Source organism: Thamnophis elegans, chromosome 6 (genome assembly GCF_009769535.1).
Source record: "Thamnophis elegans isolate rThaEle1 chromosome 6, rThaEle1.pri, whole genome shotgun sequence".
NCBI lineage: Eukaryota > Metazoa > Chordata > Lepidosauria > Squamata > Colubridae > Thamnophis > Thamnophis elegans.
In genome coordinates this window covers 67,763,358-67,778,894 of record NC_045546.1, presented here as the reverse complement: position 1 = coordinate 67,778,894, position 15,537 = coordinate 67,763,358, and the positions used below count along the sequence as shown (strand labels likewise).

Here is a 15,537-nt window from a genome sequence, read left to right as displayed (position 1 = left end):
TTTACATTTTGATATTTTCTTATCTCCTTTCCCCCCATTTTAATCATGTGTTGTCTGAGATATTTCATGTTTTGTTCCTTTTTCTTTCTATTTATATCTTTTTTCAAGCCACTCATGAAATCGCCCCCATGTCCTGTAGTACAATGATTCCTCTTTGTCCTTTATTCTCAATGTCAACCTATTCATTTCTGCACAGTCTAATATCTTCGTTATTACCTCCCTTTCCAATGGGATTTTGTCTGCTTTCCAGTTTTGTGCAAATACAATTCTAGCTGCTGTTATTATTTGTACAATCAAATATGAATCTTCTTTACTATATTTCTCTGGTAGAATACCCAATAAGAATACCTATGGCTTAAACTATACGGGTTAATGTATCATTTTCTCTAACAATGTTTATATTTTAATCCAATAGCTTTTTGCATCCCTACACATCCACCACATATGATAATATGTTCCTGGCAATTGTTGACATTTCCAACATTTAGCTGATTTATCCTTAAACATTTTTGCTAATCTTTCAGGTGTCATGTGTCATCTATAAAACATTTTATATAAATTCTCTTTATATGCTGTCGCCATTGTCAAATTATAATTCCTTTCCCATAGTTGTTGCCATTTTTCTAGTTCTAGAAGTTTTTTGCCCACCTTATCATTGTTTCCTTAACCTCTTCTTCTAAATTTATTCTAAGTAGATAACTACAATTTTTTAATCATTTTTTCATTCGTTCCCATGAGTATCCTATCTAATTCTGAGTTTTCCATATTAAAACCATACTCTTTAACATCTTTCTCATATCTTGTTTGTATTTGTTTAAACCATCCTGTATCAGTTCCTTGTTCTTCTAATTCTTTCTTCTGTTTTAGTTCTCCCTGCACTGTTAATATATCTTTGTACCTAATAACCTTTTTCATAGTACTAATATTCTGATGTGTCACAGTTTCCACCATTGAAAGCCACATTGGTACTTCCATATAGTCCTTTCCTTTTACTTTTTCCCATACTGCATATAAACCTTTTCTTACATAGTGTCTCTGAAAATAACCATATATTCTATTTTTCCCATTCAACAAAAGTGAGTGCAGACCTAGTTGCATATCGTGTCCCTCCAAGGATAGTAACCTTGCATTTCTTAGGAATATCCATTCTTTTATCCACATTAGAGCTGCTGCTTGATAGTATAATTCCCAATTCGGTACACCAAATCTATCTCTAATCCTAGAATCTTGTAGTATTCTTATATTAATTCTTGCTTTCTTTCCTTGCCAAATATATTTTTCTATTATTTTATTTAATTTTTTGAAATACTTTTTTTCCAGTTTTATCGGGATTGTTTGGAATAAAAATAATATTCTTGGTAATATATTCATCTTAATTGCCACTATTCTTCCCATTAGTGATAGCTATAAGTTTTTCCATTTCTCTATATCCATTTCAATTTGATTTCTTAATTTATAATAATTATATTCCTTACTAGTTACACATCTTGAAGTCAACTGTATTCCCAAATATTTCTATTTGAATATCTAATATACTATTATGTTAGATTTGTTTTACTATTTGAATATCTAATTTCTCCATTATTTCTCTTTTCTGTTTTTCTGTTATATTTTTCACTAAAACTTTTGTTTTATCTTTATTAATTTTCAATCCTGCTACTCCTCCATACTCTTCTATTTGTTCTAGTAGTTTTGGACCTGTTTCTATTGGATCTCCAATAATACCAAGTCATCTACAAATGCTTGCAATTTATATTCTTCCTTTTATATCTTTATCTTGCCTTATCTTTCTGTTCAAAACTTCTAGTGTCAATATGAATAATAGTGGAGATAGCGGGCACCCTTGCCTGGTCCCTTTTCTAATAGGCACTTTTTCTGTCAAATCCCCATTTACCATCACTTTAGCCTGTTGTTCTTTATAAATAGTTTTAACCATATTTATGAATCCCTCCCCAAAATCCATCATTTGCAGTTGCATTATCATAACTTGCCAATTTACATTATCAAAAGCTTTCTGTGCATCCAAAAATAACAATGCCATTTGTTTCCTAGGGTGTACTTCATAATATTCTAATGCATTCAATATAATTCGCATATTATCTCTAATTTGTCTCTTGGGTAAAAAGCCATTTTGAACTGAGTGTATAAATTCACTTAACAGTCTGAGTCTTTCTACCATTATCAATGCAAAGATTTTATAAACCACGTTTAATAAAGAGATTGGTCTATAGTTCTTTATTTGCTGCAAGTCTGATTCTTCTTTTGGGATAAGATTTATATAGGCCTCCGACCAAGAATCTGGTATTTTTGCTTTCAGTAACAGCTCATTGAATACTTCTAGCATGATGTTGCTTAGTATATCTTGTAGTGTTTTATAGAATTCCGCTGGTGATCCATCCGGACCTGGTGTTTCCCCCTTTTTTTGTCTTTTTATTGCTTCTGTTACTTCCATCATAGTTAGTCTCTCTTCTATGCCTTTTTAAATTTTTCTGGAACCTTAGGTATTTCCGCCTTTTCTAGATATTATTTTATCTTTTCCACTGCCACTGTGTCTTGCTGGTATGATTCCTTATAATATTGTTCTATTATTTTTCCTTTTCTTCCCTTCTTGGTTTAATAGTTGATTTATGCATTTTTTTTCTTTCTCTTTTTTCATCTTATACGCCAACCATCTTCCTGGTTTATCTGCGTTTTCAAAGAAATTTTGTCTTATGACTTTTACTTTATCTGCCACTTTTTTGTTTTCCGTTAAATTCAATATATTTTTTTCTAGGTCTATCAAATATTTAATTTTAACATTTTGTGGGTTTCTTTGTAGTTCTCTTTCCAGTCTCCTGTGTTCCTTCTCTATCTTCTTTCGTGTTTGTCTGTTTTGTAACAGACAGTAAGTACCCACTAAACGGAAAGTTTCAAGGAAAAATCAAGAATGAAATTGATTTAAAAAAAGGAACCAAGTACAGATTCACCTAAAGAAAATAACTTCTATTCTTAATATAAGCAAAAGCTCCACAGTTCCAAATGGTTCCAAAACAATTCCAGAGCTCCAAAGTTATAATCAGGAAATTAGAAAACAAAAGCGCCGAAGATGAATCCACAGCTGGTGTTTTGTCTTATGTAGCAGTTTTTATCACTTCTTTGTTTATCAAATCACTATGCATTTGTTCAAGATCATTTTGTATTCTCTCTTTTGCCACTAGATGGCACTGTTGTTACTTAAAAGAGTAGTTGGGGGGGGGGAGAAAATTCTAAGAGCAATCTCAGAGTTCAATTTCTTCAAATATTAATATCAAAATTTAAAAATTTCACTGGCAATCCACTCTATCCAGACTGCTCTCTATTTCTCCAAACCACCCTCCCAAAACTATTTGATGAATCTTTTATTTATATTGGCATTCATTTCTCCGCCGCTACCTTTTGGAGGGGTAATCCACTCCCCCCCACACACTTTAGTCTTCTCTCTTTGTTGTCAGTCAGTCAATCAGGGAGAAAAAAAAACAAACTTTTGAATACAGTTTGCCCCAGTGTATTATCACAATCTCACCCAGACGTTCCAAGCCTCTTCCTTCTCTCTTTTGTGAAGCCGCCTCAACTCTGCAATGGCTGTCTTCCTTCCCATCTGGGTTGAAAGCTATTGCAGATGTTCCAGGGGGTTTGCGGCGATCCCCTTCACCTCTGCCCGTGCTCTCATTCCTCACTGTCCCTACAAGACAGTTCCAGGTGTAGATGAGCCTCCCAGAGTGGTGGGATATTGCCGCTCCTCCGGAGACCCGAAGTTCGTGTGCATACCGTTGAGACGCTGGTCCGTCCTCTGAAAAACTATTGTTAGTATGGTTGAATGAGAAGCAACTTTCAGGTGATAGCATAAGCAAGACGATCATATGTGAAAAGTCTAGGAAGATGTATGGTAATTTGCGCCAGAAATACCATTCTTCGAGTGGAGAAAGTGATGAATTTGAAGCCAGTAAAGTGTGGTTTGAAAACTTTCATAAGAGAAGTGGTTTTCATAGTGTTGTAAGGCATGGAGAGGATGCTAGTTCTGACGCTGTTACTGCGGAAGTGTTCACAAAAGATTTCATTAAATTAATGGAGGCTGAAGGATATGTCCTGCAACAACTGTTTAACTGTGATGAGATGGGATTGTTTTGGAAAAAGATGCCGAAGAGGACCTACATCACACAGGAGGAGAAGGCTATGCCCGGTGACAAGCCAATGAAGGACAGATTGACCCTTTTGCTGTGTGCGAATGCAAGTGGCGATCTAAAAATTAAATTGCTACTCATCTACTAATTCAAGAACCCTCATGCATTCAAACACCACAGTGTCAACAAGGCCAGACTGCCCGTGATGTGGAAGGCTAATATGAAGGGTTGGGTCACAAGGAACTTATTTTTGGAATGGCTGCACGAGATGTTCTCTCCCACTACTAGGAAATACCTTTCTGACAATCATCTGCCTGAAAGGTGCTTTCTTCTGATGGACAATGCACTGACACACCCTCCAAGTTTGGTTGATCTTATGGACAATGTGTCAAGTTTCATTGAGGTCAAATTTCTCCCCGCAAACGCGACTCCTATTCTGTAACCCATGGACCAGCAAGTTATTTCCAACTTTAAGAAGCTGTACACTAAGGGACTCTTCACCAAGTATTTTAATGTGACTGAAGAGATGTTTTTGTCCCTAAAAGAGTTCTAGAAGAACCATTTTAATATTGTTCATTACATCAACCTCATCGACAAAGCCTGGGAAGACATCACATACCGGACCTTGAACTCAGTGTGGAACAAATTTTGGCCTGAATGCGTTGCTGAATTAAATTTTGAAGGATTTGAGCCCCCTGTTGTGGAGGAGATCATGTCCATGGGTAAGAGCATGGGTTTTGAAGTCGACAGTGATGACATTGAGAAAGTGGTCAAAAATCATGATGAGGAACTGACAATGGACGAACTCGTTTCACTCCAGAATTAGCAGCATAAGGTGCTCACTGAGGAGCAGTCATTGGGGGAAGAAGAAGACGAAAGGGAGGTGATTAAAAGTGATGTGTTGAAAGACATCATAGGAAAATGGAATGAGTACCAGAATTTCTTTGAAAAGCACCACCCCAGCAAAACTCCCACGAATAGAATGTTGAACATGATGAATTATCATTCATCTCTCATTTCCATAGTTTTGATGCGCAGGAAAAGACAAGTCATTATCAGTTTTTGGTGACTAAACGGTTAAAAAAACAGAAAGCCCCTAATCCAGAAATTCCTGAAGATGAAACATTAGAAGACTAATAATTCGCAAGAGAGATAACATCTGAAGGAGAACATCCTTCCATCGTCCTTCCATTGTGGATGCAGACTCTCCCGCAATACAGTAACCTACCTCTCCCCTCTCTCAGAATACTTTTCTCTGTTGTTCAAGGTTTTCTTAGTGTTATTAAAGGATTTTACTATTAACTGAGTTCTATGGCATAATTGTGTGCGTGTATATGTGTGTGTGTGTATATATATATATATATATATATATATATATATATATATGTATGTATGTATGTATGTATGTATGTATGTATGTATGTATGTATGTATGTATGTAGGTATGTAGGTAGGTAGGTAGGTAGGTAGGTAGGTAGGTAGGTAGGTAGGTAGGTTAGGTAGGTAGGTAGGTAGGTAGGTAGATAGATGATAGATAGATAGATAGATAGATAGATAGATAGATAGATAGATAGATAGATAGATAGATAGATAGATAGATAGATAGATAGATAGATAGATAGATAGATAGTTTGTAGGGGAACGGATTGATCGTATTTACATACAATCCAATGGGAAAATTAGATTCAGGCCATGACCAAATTGGGTAGCAACCAAGGTTGTGGAACGAATTGTGGTTGTGACTTGAGGTCCCACTATATAGTCATAACTATAGGCTATGGTTTTCCCAGTTGCAATGTATGGCTGTGAAAGTTGGACTGTAAGAAAGGCTGAGCACCAAGACGATCAAACCTGTCACTCCTAGAGGAGATCAACCCTGACTGCTCTTTAGAAGGCCAGATCCAGAAGATGAAACTTAAATACTTTGGTCACCTAATGAGAAGGAAGGACTCACTGGAGAAGAGCCTAATGCTGGGAAAGACTGAGTGCAAAAGAAGAAGGGGACGACAGAGAATGAGGTAGCTGGATTGAGTCACCGAAGCAGTTAGGCGTGAGCTTAAATGGATTCCAGAGGATGGTAGAGGACAGGAAGTCCTGGAGGAACATTGTCCATGGGGTCGCGATAGGTCAGACACAACTTCGCAACTAACAACCACAACAACAACAATGCTTTTTATTAACTCTCAGACTATTTTTAAAATAAAAACTGTCTTGTTGCTTCTTAAAGATTAGCACACTTAATAGGTTATATTGACCACAGTTTATATGATTAGATGCAGGTAGTCCTTGTTTAACAATCACAAAAACTACATCATGGAAAACTACTTAACCACAACTGAGTTTACAGTTTTATTTCAGCTTTCCTTTCTCCCTACTCCCCTGCCCTTTGGAATGTTCATTGTGGCACTAAGATAATTAGCAAGAAGGCAATTAAGTGTTTGTATTTACATTTTTTTTAGATTAAGTGAAAGAGATTAAGCAGCACACAATGGGGGATACATGTTGAAAGAATGTGCTAGTGCCAGCTGTTTGCCTAATATGCTCCCAGCTTCTTCCTCTCCATTGTGTTCTGTGAGTGGAGGAAGAAAAAAGGGTCAGACATAGGAAAGTGAGCACTTGGCCTTTGATAAGTGAGGTCTACCGATACTATGCTTCTAATGAAATGGACTGTCATCCATGTTTATGTTAGATTTTGATATGTAAAATATCTTTGCTGCAATATAGTTACCACCTGGAAAATATCTTTTTATATAGTTTTTTATATGACACACTAACATTTAATTATTTCCATTATGAATATGAATATGTCATTGTGGTTTCCTTTTTTCATTATTTATAGGGATTGATCTGTCAGAATGCCTACAGTATCCAGATTTCAGTGTTGTCGTTCTTTACAAAAAAGTTATAGTTGCTTTTGGTTTCATGGTGCCAGATGTCAAATATAATGAAGCATATATCTCTTTCCTTTTCGTTCATCCTGAGTGGAGACGATCAGGGATTGCAACTTTTATGATATATCATCTTATTCAGGTACTTTGAAATGATTCTGTTATCCTGAGAAATATGACTTGATTTATTCATTGTTCAGCTTTTTCAAAATTAAGGAGGTTATTTACCTATTTTTCTATTTTGCTTTTTGGCCTTGATGTAGCACCTGAAAAAATACCGATAGAGGAGAATATTTGTAGCTCAGGGTTGAAATGAGGGGTCTTTGGTGCTCTCAGCTTGATTTTTTTCTTGCAGATTTTTAATTACCCAAAATACCGTATTTTCCTGAAAATAAGACCTATCCACAAAATCAGCCCTAGCTTGATTTTTACATGTGTCCAATATAAGCCCTACCGCCCCATATAAGCCAGTGCAGCAGTTCAAGCAATCAAATGTCTCTCTGTGTGAGAGAGAGAGACACAGAGAGAAAGAAAAACAGCAGAGGGGAACCAAGTAAGGGGACCAAGCCTCCTCTGCCTAGAAGCAACATGCAGCCTCTCACAGTAACTTGTGGGAAGCAATTGTGCCTGCAATTCTCATTACTGTGAGAGACTGCACGTTGTGAAGAACGAAGGGAGGCGGTGGAGGGATTGGGGGACAAAGCAAGGCAGCGGGTGCGGAGCTGTCCCGCACACCCCACACCGGCTTACCTGAAGGCCCTTCAGCGAGGCCACCCATGCCAAACTCTCACCACCACCCCACCCAAACCCCAGGGCAGCTACATCTCTTCACTAACCTGCTTTCCAGCTCCGTTCTCCGCCACCGCATGCAGGGCAACTAAAGTAATCTATGGGACTACAGTAAAAAAAAATACAGTAGTTCAGACCTTCCAACTTTGGGAGATTTTTTTCATGATAAGTTGGAAGGTCTGAACTACTTCTTTAACCGTAGTCCCACAAACTACTTTTCTTGCCTGCATATGCAGCAGAGAACGAAGCTGGGAAGCAGTTTAGTGAAGGGATGTGGCTGTCCCAGGGTTGAGGGACGTTTGTGTGTGTGTGTGTGTGTATGTGTATGTATGTGTTAGAGAGAGAAAGGAAGAGAGCACATCACTGCCAGCTCTTTTATAACTCTCAGAGATTGGATCTGATTGCCCTCTTCCTCTGCACTGCACCACTGGCAGCAATAGAAGGCAGAGGCCCGGGTGGGGGGGGGGGGCTGCTTTGCTTTTTCCTTCTTTTTTATCATGGGAGGCTTGCATGGTGGCACCAGCAGCAGATGGAGGCAGAGGCATGGGAGAGGTAGAGGCAATCCCAACACGCTGGACACTTCGTCCCCCTGTCCCTTGTCTTGCCTGCAGCTGCGCCTAACAAGCACCAGCACAAGGCATCTGGATCGCCTGCCTCCCCCATGCTTCTGTCTGCTGCTGGTGCTGCCACACAAGCAGGAAAAAGAGGGAAAAAGCAAAGCAGCTGGCTGCAGAGCTGCTGGCTTCAGGGAAGCAGCCCAATAAGCAGAAGCCCGTGTCCAAAAAGAGAAGAGCAAAAGTCATCCTGCCAACTGCATGCGGTTTGCTCCATTGCCCCTCAGCTGTGGAACCCGGCCAGGAAGGTGAAGGGCAGAGTCATGCGCCAGTGCCTGCGAAACCTTTCCCACCTCCCACCGGGTTAACACACAGCTCCTTGCCTTCGCTCTTGCTCCCCCCGCTCACAGAGTCCTTGCCGTTTTCCCCCACGTGGCCCACTTTTGACTCTGACTGCTGCAGCCAGAAAGGAGGTTCACTTTCAGCACATGGTGCTCTGCATCTTAAGGCAGCTGCGTTTGAGGGGCGTAGGCAGCGTCCCCCCCCCCCAGCCAGGCTTGTGCACCAAAGTGACCCCCCAACTTGCAGAAGCGGCACATTCCTCAGAAGCTGCATTTTTGGCACACGGCAGAATTTTGAGGATCTTCATCCTCTTCTGCACAGAGAGGATTTATGGAGGGCGGAGTAAAGCACGCCAGTTTCTTTTTCATGGCAATCAGCTTAAGAGCGCTGGATGTGGGAAAAGAGAAAGAAATCCTCTTGATTCCTATGCATATCTTTTTACTTTTCACTAAGTTTAAACGTGTTTGTGTGGTGGGGAGCAGAGCTCTTCCCGAGGGAGAAGAGTGCAATTTAAAGGTTGTCAGCAAATACGCGCACAACCCAGCTGTTGAAAGATACGGCGATCGTTGCATATTTGCAGGACAGCAAGAAGACTTGGTTAGAGCTCTGCTATACACACATACACACACACACACAGAGTGAAAAGACATGCACAGGAATCAAGAAGCTTTCTCTCTTCTATCACCCCCTGTGTTATGCTGCTACGTGCTGATTGGAACAGGGCTCCCCCCCCTTCTGCAAAGGAGACACAGTGCATGCCTCCATGCTCAGAATTAGCGGTATTTGCGCTGCCCCAAGGGGCCAGTTGGCTGCAGTAGCAACTGGACACCATCGCCCCCTACCACGCCACCTCTCGTGCTGATCACACCCATCCACCAAGCTTATTTTTGAGGTAGGGCTTATATTAAGCCCACCCTGAAAAAAATTAGGCTTCGACTTATTTTCAGGGTGGGTCTTATTTTGGGGAAAACACTATATATGTATATGTACATGTGTACATGAGTTTATATTTGTGAGTAGGTTAGAGTTGAGATATGAAATATGCATTTGAAAGATGCATTGCTACTTGGGGAAATTATCTCTGTAATAGCTGGCATTTGATTTGTGTTATTAGTTTTTGGTGTCTTTTTAAAGGGGAAAGGTCTCTTTTGTTATCTTAACTTTTAGATTTTGTTTATATTAGATGATTTGAACATTTTTGTGCCTTTAAAATGGGGATTTCATCTATACTGTAGTTAATAGTCAAGATGTGGAAAGTTGACTTTTTACAGTTGTTAATTGATTTTAATATTTTGGAACTCTGCTTGGATTCTTTGATGACAATTAGATAAGGAGAAGATTTACTTATTTGAGCTGTTTATTAAGGGTTTGGGGATGAAGAGTTTTATACTTGTTAATGAAAGGGGTAATGGGATTATGAAATTGTTTACACATGTCATGATGATGGGAAATCTCTTTCTTAAAATGAGAGGTGTGCATTTTATTCCTTTTCTTTCTCCTCTCTTTCCTTTCCTTTCTTTTTTCTTTATTGTTCCTTCTCAAAATGTAAATTATTGTAAAAAAAAAAAAAAGGTTTCAGGACTGTAATGCAATTCTAAAAGTAATAGCAGACCCACACATGCAACCAAAAGTATGGATCCAATATGTAGATAACTTTGTCATAATAAAGCAAAAATTAGAGAAGACACATGAAAAATTAACATCTTCAAAGGAATATATTTCACAAGGTAAGAAGAAAAGGTGTACTACAATTCCTGGGTATCCTCCACTGCAGAGGAAATGGTGCAAACTAGAAGCACATGTCTATTGAAAAACCAGCCACACTAATCAAATGCTCCACTATCAAACTAACAACCCAAACTCCCACAAGAAGAGCTGTGTAAGAACATTATTCAAACAAGTTCAAACACATTGCAGAAACCAGAAAAAGAAAATAGACCACTTATATAACATCTTCCAACAAAATAGATACTCACACAACTTTGTCAAAAAGCTTGGGACCACTCAACCCACTATAACGCAACTAATACAAGGCATGAAAAGGATAACACTGTCATATATCAAAAACATCGGATATAAGCACATGTCATGACTGCAGCATCTTCTCCAAAACATTTTAAGTAATAGGTCAGTTTATTTTTTAAAATGGTTCATTTCTCCAAATGTGCCATTCTTGAGGTTTTCTTAAATGACTACCAGTAGTCTGAAGTTCTCTTTCTCCTTCTTATTTGTTAATGTTGTACTAAGAACTCAGTTTCAGTGCTAATGTTTCACTCCTTACAAGGGAACAACATGAACAGTGTTAAATGGAAGTTAATGTAGGATCTGGTATTTCTACCGACTTAAGTTATTTACCTTATTAAGAAAAGGAATCCGACTTGAAAACGAAAAAGCAGCATTCTACCTAAGATTTCAAAACCTACCGGAAGAGGAGGAGGAAGATCTGAAAGAAAAAATGATTAATACCCTCACTGAATTTCAAAAAAAAAAGAACAGGAAGTGAGAGGGAATATTGATGAGGCTTACAGGGTGAATACTAACTACGCAAGAAGAAACAGACTTCCGAGAAAAGTCCATGTAAGATTCGCTAAGAAAACTGCCAGAGATGAAGTGTACAAAAAAACTAGAGAAGAGATGATTATACTACAGGGAAAAGAGCTGACCATGCTTAAACAGATCCCACGGAGAATTCGGGAACAGCGTAGGCAATACCAATTTTTAACAAATGAGTTAAATAAAAATAGAATAATGTACAGATGATTGGTACCAGAAGGGGTTCTGGTGTCTTGGCAAGGAAAAAGATATAAGATAGAGAATTTAGAAGAAGCACACAAATTCTATGAAGAACACTGCAATAGGGAAGGAGAACAAGGAAGCAAAGAGGAACTAGAATGCAGAGGTCAAGAGAAAGAAACATTAGAAGACAGCGGAAGAAGCAAGAGAGAAGAACAGAGGCAAGAAAGAGAGAGAGCAGAGAAGGAAGGCGCGAGAGGGAAAAGTCAGACACAAACTAGAAGTAAAAGAAACAATCTCAACTAAAGATGGATCAAGAAATAACAATTATGTCAATAAACTTGAATGAACTGAACACACTAAAAAAAAAGAGCCCAGATGTTTAATATTCCTAAGAAATTGAAAGTAGACCAGATATGGGTTAATTGGTATAGATGGATGGAGCAAAGAAATAAAAAGCAATGAAAGAATAGAACAACTCTCAAAAATAATAATTATGAGTAAAAGGGGGTCATGATTGGTGAAATCAAATCAGGATGATAGCTGGAATATGGACTGTAGAATGATAGAGAAAAAAGGAAATGATATGAAAAAAAAATGGACTTGTGGAAATAACACCCTCAAGAAAACATAAATTGGATTTGAAAAATACACCTATAACAATAGAAAAAGAAAGGAAGGGAAGAAGGAAGGAAAGGAGGGGAGGAAGGAAGTAGGGAATGGAGGGACGAAGGAAAGGAAAGAAGTGGAGGGTGGAAGAGAGAAAAAGAGAAGGAGAGAGGGTAGGAAGGAGAAGAAAGAGGGCAGAAGTAGGGGAGAAGTAAGGGAAGGAAGAAGGGGAAGGAGAGGAGGAAGGAAGGAAGTAGAGAAGGAAGGGAGGGAGAAAAGAAAAGAAAGAAAAAATAAGGTGAGATGTGGAGGAGAGGTAGGGGAAGAAGAAAGAGGTAGTGAGAGGTGGGTGGGAGAGAAAGAGAAGGAGAGGAGGGAGGAAGAGAGAAAAGAGAGGGTAGGAAGGTGAAGACAGAGGGTAGGAGTAGGGGAGAAGTAAGGGAAGGAAGAAGGAAGGAAAAGAGGAAGGAAGGAAGTAGAGAAGGAAGGGAGGGAGAAAAGAAAAGAAAGAGAAAATAAGGTGGCGTCATAGCAGGTGTGAAGGATGGTAAACAATACATTCCAAATTATACCTTATAACCTTTTAAATGGAATAATAATAATATAAGAATGGCAAAGAAAAAGAATAACTATGTGAATGTATACCTATAACTGTATGTAAGAGAATGAATGACAGTAAAAATATAAAGCATAATATAGGTAAATAATACTTGATCATAAGTAGCTAAGTATAAATAAATAAAGAAATGTATATAAAAATGGATAATGAATAACGAGATTAGGAACGCAAGATAGAAATGTATAGAAGGGAAAACACTAACTGCAAAGAAACCGATTCGGAACTGCTGTATGATATACAATGGAACTTATTGTTCCTATGTTGTTTTTAAGTTATGTGGTTATTTTTGTTAATGTGTTTATGTGTTCTGTTGATGTGCTTATGTGTATAAAATAAATTAAAAAAATGTTCTGGCAAAAGAAAAAAATTGTAAATGTAATAGCAGCAAACCAATGAAACAATTAAAATAAATGATGGAAGTGCCAAAAAAAACATAAGAAAAGGAATCATGTAACCGTCTTAATATAATTGTTTTTTTCTTTTCTTTTTTACAGACTTGCATGGGAAAAGATGCAACTCTCCATGTCTCTGCTAGTAATTCTGCAATGCTGTTATATCAGAAGTTTGGATTTAAAACTGAGGAATATATTTTAGATTTTTATGACAAATACTACCCTTTAGATAGTAAGGAATGCAAACATGCCTTCTTCCTGAGATTGCGACGATAAGCTTAGTAGATAAGTTTGTAGAAGATTTGTCAATAAAGGAAAATGCTCCTCAGTGCTCTGTTTTATTCATTTGTAATAAACTGGATATCTGCTGTTCAGCTTTTCTGAGAATTCTTTGACATTTCTGAGAAGATGAATTCTTGACAAGAAAAATCCATTCAAAATAAAAAAAATGCAATTTATTATAGAGGTGAAATTGGATCAATATTTTTGTGAAGAACCTTATCTGTTCAAGTGCTAAATAATAACAGTATCAATACAGGAGAATATTTATAGCTAGGGGTTTAAATAAGGGATCTTTGGTACTCTCTGAGTCTGGTTGTTTTTTTGCAGACATTTCATTATCCAAACTAGGTAACACCAATCAGTGCTAGTAAGGAGTGGGATTGCTTTTAATTTATATCCCAGTGGCTTGCCATGTTAGTGCTGGAGGGGGTGGTCTTAGAAGTTCTTTGTTTCCTCTGTTTACTGTTGGCTTGTTTGGCAATTCCTTTATTGTGGTGTTGTTTACTTGATTGTTGATCGATGTTAATCTTAGAGTTAATCTGTTCATCTGGGTGCTGATTGCTGGTGGAGAAATGTTTTTGGGGTTTTTTTGTTCCCCTTTTATCCTGTTGATCATCTCTTTTGTATAAATGATAGTTATTGTTTATGTATCTTTTGATGGCTAATTTGTCAGTGTGCCAGTCTTCTAAAAATTCCCTAGCATTTTTGGATTTGGCTTGGTCTAGGACGCTCATTGTTTTCCAGTTGAAACTATGGTTTTTGAAACTATTCCCATTCAAACATATGGACAGACATAACCATAAACTGAGAGCAAACCACAGTCCTTATTTTACTTTACTTTATTGTCATTGTACGTATATACACAATATACACATACAACAAAATTCACCAGGCCCAACATATATAACAATCCCCAAACACACCCCTCCCCACCAAAAAAATCCCCGCCCCTAAACCACCCAAGCATCCAAACAACAGACCAAGTAGTACTGTCCAATAGCTCGCTGATGGTGGCCCTTTAGTTCATTGTTGAATGCAATTATAGCTCTGGGATAAAAGCTATTCAGAAGATGTGTGGTCCTAGTTTTAATTGTTCTGAATCTTCTGCCAGAAGGCAACAGTCTAAAAAGATTGTAAGCAGGATGGGAAGAGTCTCTGAGAATGTTATGTAACTTCCTCAAACAGCAAGATGTGAAGATGTCATCCAGGGCTGGTAGCTGGAGCCTGATGATATTCTGGGCAGTTTTAATGATTCTCTGTAGAATCTTACTAACACTGATGATGTTACCTAGTTTGGGTAATGAAATGTCTGCAAGAAAACTATCAAGTTCAGACAGCACCAAGTCCCCTAATGACAGAATAGTAGTAGCAACTGTTTTCCAAATATTTTTATAGAAATTAATAAATACTTGACTCAAGTACACTACCACTTTTAGTAAGCAGGAACTTATTTTTCCTCTCACCTACTGCAGTTCACAGTTGTGTATCTTTCAGTAAGAAAAAGAGTTTATGAAATAGAACTTTTTTTTGTTCTGAACCCAGAACCTAGCAGCTCTGTTTGAGACATTCAATTGGAGTAAACTTGCAAGTAAGCCAGCCCTATGCCTTGAAGAGGTTTACATCTGATAACTATCACTGGGAATTGCACCCTAGTGAGCATCGCAACTCAGAAACCAGTAATAGTATTTCATCTGTTATTACTCCTTCAACTGCATCCTCCATCTTCTAGTTAGTTTTCAAGGTAGTTTTGTGTAGATGCATAGCAGTGGTCTTAACAAGATACAATCAGGGCACAAATGATCATAAGTAGAAGCTCTCAATATAGAAACATTCATGATTGGTGAACAAGGTAGATTTCTGCAAATGAGCTCCTGGTCTCAGCTGCCACCTATTTATTGTAGATTGTAGATTGTAGAAGTTTATTTATATGCCGCCCTTTTCCCTGGGGGGACTCAGGGCGGCTCACAACCCAAGGGGGAGGGGAGACAAACTTTTTAACATATAAGACAATACATAATTAAAAAAAAACACAACATTCATACCATTCGGGCGGGTTACAGTCTTAGCCCCAGGCCTGACGGGATAGCCAGATTCTGAGGGCTGTGCGGAAGGTCTGGAGGGTGGTGAGGGTACGAATCTCCACGGGGAGATTGTTCCATAGGGTCGGAGCTTACACCGAGAAGGCTCTCC

At 38.2% G+C, this 15,537-nt stretch overlaps 1 protein-coding gene across 1 annotated transcript in view; it reads left to right on the top strand.

Moving 5' to 3' along the window:
- The window catches only part of KAT14 (lysine acetyltransferase 14), a 62,818-nt gene extending 49,379 nt beyond the window's left edge, over positions 1 to 13,439 (top strand). The window contains exons 9-10 of the mRNA XM_032219753.1: positions 6,979 to 7,169; positions 13,168 to 13,439. Of these exons, the coding sequence (XP_032075644.1) occupies positions 6,979 to 7,169; positions 13,168 to 13,341 (365 nt within the window). The 3' untranslated portion in view covers positions 13,342 to 13,439. The remainder of the gene's footprint in view (positions 1 to 6,978; positions 7,170 to 13,167) is intronic.
- The last annotated feature ends 2,098 nt before the right edge of the window (positions 13,440 to 15,537 follow it).